This window comes from Tribolium madens, unplaced genomic scaffold (assembly GCF_015345945.1).
Source record: "Tribolium madens isolate multiple individuals breed KSU strain unplaced genomic scaffold, Tmad_KSU_1.1 Scaffold_3;HRSCAF=73;Tcas5.2_LG2, whole genome shotgun sequence".
NCBI lineage: Eukaryota > Metazoa > Arthropoda > Insecta > Coleoptera > Tenebrionidae > Tribolium > Tribolium madens.
Window position 1 is genome coordinate 11,569,445 of NW_025401006.1, and position 3,391 is coordinate 11,572,835.

Genomic DNA, 3,391 nt, shown 5'->3' on the forward strand with positions numbered 1-3,391 from the left:
ATAAAAATGACAGCAAACTAAAAAAATATTAATGCATAAATTTGTTCATTATGCAACATACCTACATTTTGTTAAGCAATATTATAGCTGCTTATTTTTTTATTTAAAAGAAAAATTGTGTTTTATATTTTTTCAAAAATTGTGTAAATTTGCCAAAAGTAACAATGAACTAAAAAAAAATTACATCATTTTGTCATAATTCATAATTTGTTCTTTTATGCAACATACATTTTGTTAGGATGTATAAATAACAGTTATCTTGCAATCTTTTGGCAGATTATTTGCTATTTAAAAAAAATGAAAATATTATTAAAAAACATTTTTTTTTATTTTTTCAAAAGTCGAACACATTTTGCGTTAACTTTCATAGTTCTATTGTTATAAATTATTGTTATAAAAGTGACAGTAGGTAAACTAAAAAATTCACTCCACTTTGTCATAATTCACAATTTGTTCTTTTATGCCTTTTGTTATAAGAATTRTTTTGGTTTGTTAAATTTGTCTTATTTTGTAGAGGTTTTGGAGTAACATACATTTTGAAGATGAATAATTAACAATCAACGTGCAATATTTTAACAGCTTATRTTTCTAGAAAAAGAAAATTTTGAGAATCTTATTTTAGAAATTATGTATTTTTTTTAATCGTGCAATTGCGTCAATTTGAATAGTTTTATTGTAAGATATTTAGAAAAAATGACGACAAATTAAACAAAACATCAATGCAGATCATCATAATTATTCGTAAATTTGTCCTTCATGCAACAGACCTCTATATTTTGTTACAATGAATAATTATAATTTGTGATTTTATGCAACATACATTTTGTTAGGATGGATAAGCAACAATTAACTTGCATTCTATTGGCAGATTATTTGTTAGTTAAAAGACAAAATTGAGAATTTTATTTAGAAACATCGTGTAATTAGTTAATATTTACACACTTAAATTTCAAATAAAACACAATAAACATTACATGTTTTATTGTTATTTGTTACAACACTTAAGTATTTATAATAATTTACACAAAATTAGTGTTACAAGTGGACTAGGATCAAGATGGAGAAATTTTGACAAAATCAATCAAATCATGGATAACGCGAATGTTTAGAATCTTGTAAATAAGGATGGAGATGTTGGTAGGGATGGGCAATTCCACAATTATAGAAATTGAGCATATCTGTGTAAGCCAAATGATGAGTTTCAGTTTTCGTGCTAAGATTTTCCGGTCGGTTTGCGATTTGAGATCTCACTGAATTTTCATGATGCCCACCATAAGCCATATTGAACAAAGCATCAGGATCACAAACGAATTTGTAAACATATCTTTCACCTAAAACCCGATTCTAGCACAAATAATAAAAAAAAAACACAACTCACCTGCTACTTTTTGCATTATTCCCTTTTCGTAGTAGTATCTCAGAGATCGGCTAAGTTTGTCGTAGTTCATTGCAGGGCGGTTTTTCTGAGCACCCCATCTTCGAGCCACCTGAAATGAAAGTTTAATCGAATTGAAAATTTTCAAAAGTGGGTGAAAACCTCCTCCGGTTCGATTAATTTGAATTCCATTCCTCGCCCTGTCCAGGCTATGCATCCAGCACTGGCGTCAGGAGCGTCTAAAAGTGCCACCAAAAATTGCCACAGTTGCAACGACCCTCTTCTGCCACTTGCATTCTGGAAGTTGGTCGATCGATTATCACCAGATTCGCGGGATTTCTCATCCAGAGTTTTATCTAAAGCGAAATCGAAATGTGTCCTGGTTTATTTTTTTTTTTAATACAAACCTGGAGTGATTAGTCCCATCGGCTGCTTCCAGTGACTCTTACTCGAAGGCGTGTTTTTACATTTGTCGTAACATGTTCTAAAGTTGCCTAAAATAAAAGAAAAAACAAAATTTTGGGCAATTTTTAAAGGTAACTGAGTAATTTAAATGCCAAATTAAAAGCTGCATTTTTATTAAAAAACCTTCTATTTCTATATCTGTTCGTTATATTCTTTGTACTATTTTTCAGAATAAAACACAGTTTTATACTAATATTTGTCCTGATTTATTATGTCCCACAAAAAAAAGATTTTAAAACTTCGTACTTTTCGATTTTTTTAAGCTGCGCTTGATTTCTTTTTAAATACGGGTATGTATGTTTCAAAATGGTCATTTTTATATAAAACAATAATACAAAACAACACAAAAATGGACTCAAGTGGTAAAAAAGCAAAGCAATGCAAACTCAAAATGACATCAAATTTCATCTTTATTATAAAAAATGCTTGAAAAAGTAAAATTTTATAATATCTGAGACACGATTAATTTTTTTATAAACTTATAGAAATTCTAATTTTAGGCAATTTTTGCAGGTAACTGAGTAATTTAAATGCCAAATTAAAAAAGCTGCTATTTTCATTAAAAAACCTTCTATTTCTATATCTGTTTTTTGTATTCTTTGTACTATTTTTCAAATTAAAACGCAGTTTTTATATTTGTCCTTATTTATTATTATTATGTCCCACAATAAAAAAAATCTAAATGAAAAACTTTGCACTTATGGAATTTTTTAAGCTGTACTTATTTTTTTTCAAAATACGAATATGTATGTTCCAAAATGCCCAAGTTTACATAAAATAATCAACTACAAAAATAGATTCAAGTAGTGAAAAAGTGAAACAATGCAAGCTCAAAATGACATCAAATTTCATCTTTATTACAAAAAATGATTGAAAACGTAAAATTTTATAACAATATCTGAGACACGCTTATTTTTTTGAAACCATTGAAATTCTAATTCTAATTTTGAACAATTTTTACAGGTAACTGAATAATTTAAATGCCAAATTATAAGCTGCTATTTTAATTAAAAGACCTTCTTTTTCTATATCTGTTCTTTGTATTCTTTGTACTATTTTTCAAATTAAAACACAGTTTTTACATTTGTCCTGTTTTATTATGTGCTACAATAAAAAAAACAGATTTAAAAACTTTGTACTTTTGGAATTTTTTAAGCTACACTTAATTTTTTKAAAATACGAGTATGTATGTTCCAAAATGGCCAAGTTTACATAAAATAATAAATGAGCTTAAGTYGTAAAAAAGTTGTTTCACTACAAGCTCAAAATGACATCAAATTTCATCTTGAATGACGTAAAATTTTATAACAATATCTGAGGCACGCTAAATTTTTTTGAAACCTATTTGAAATTCTAATTTGTATAAAAAAATTATAAGCCCACGTAGTTTTAGGTTCAAAACTAAAAAAAATAACAAATTAAGATTTTGTACTTTTTAAACTGTCACTTTTGAGCAAGTTTTTTAAAAAAACATTTTTTTCCAAAATCTGTTTTTAGTTATTATTAAAGAATCATAATTAAATCACAAAAAACTATGCAATGAATAATAAC

At 27.0% G+C, this 3,391-nt stretch overlaps 1 protein-coding gene across 1 annotated transcript in view; it reads right to left on the reverse strand.

Annotated features, from left to right (window-relative positions):
* Positions 1-1,052: 1,052 nt before the first annotated feature.
* LOC123007854 overlaps positions 1,053-3,391 on the reverse strand; it is a 17,830-nt gene continuing 15,491 nt past the window's right edge. The window contains 4 exon segments of the mRNA XM_044403334.1: positions 1,053-1,331; positions 1,379-1,487; positions 1,538-1,731; positions 1,783-1,934. Of these exon segments, the coding sequence (XP_044259269.1) occupies positions 1,087-1,331; positions 1,379-1,487; positions 1,538-1,731; positions 1,783-1,934 (700 nt within the window). The 3' untranslated portion in view covers positions 1,053-1,086.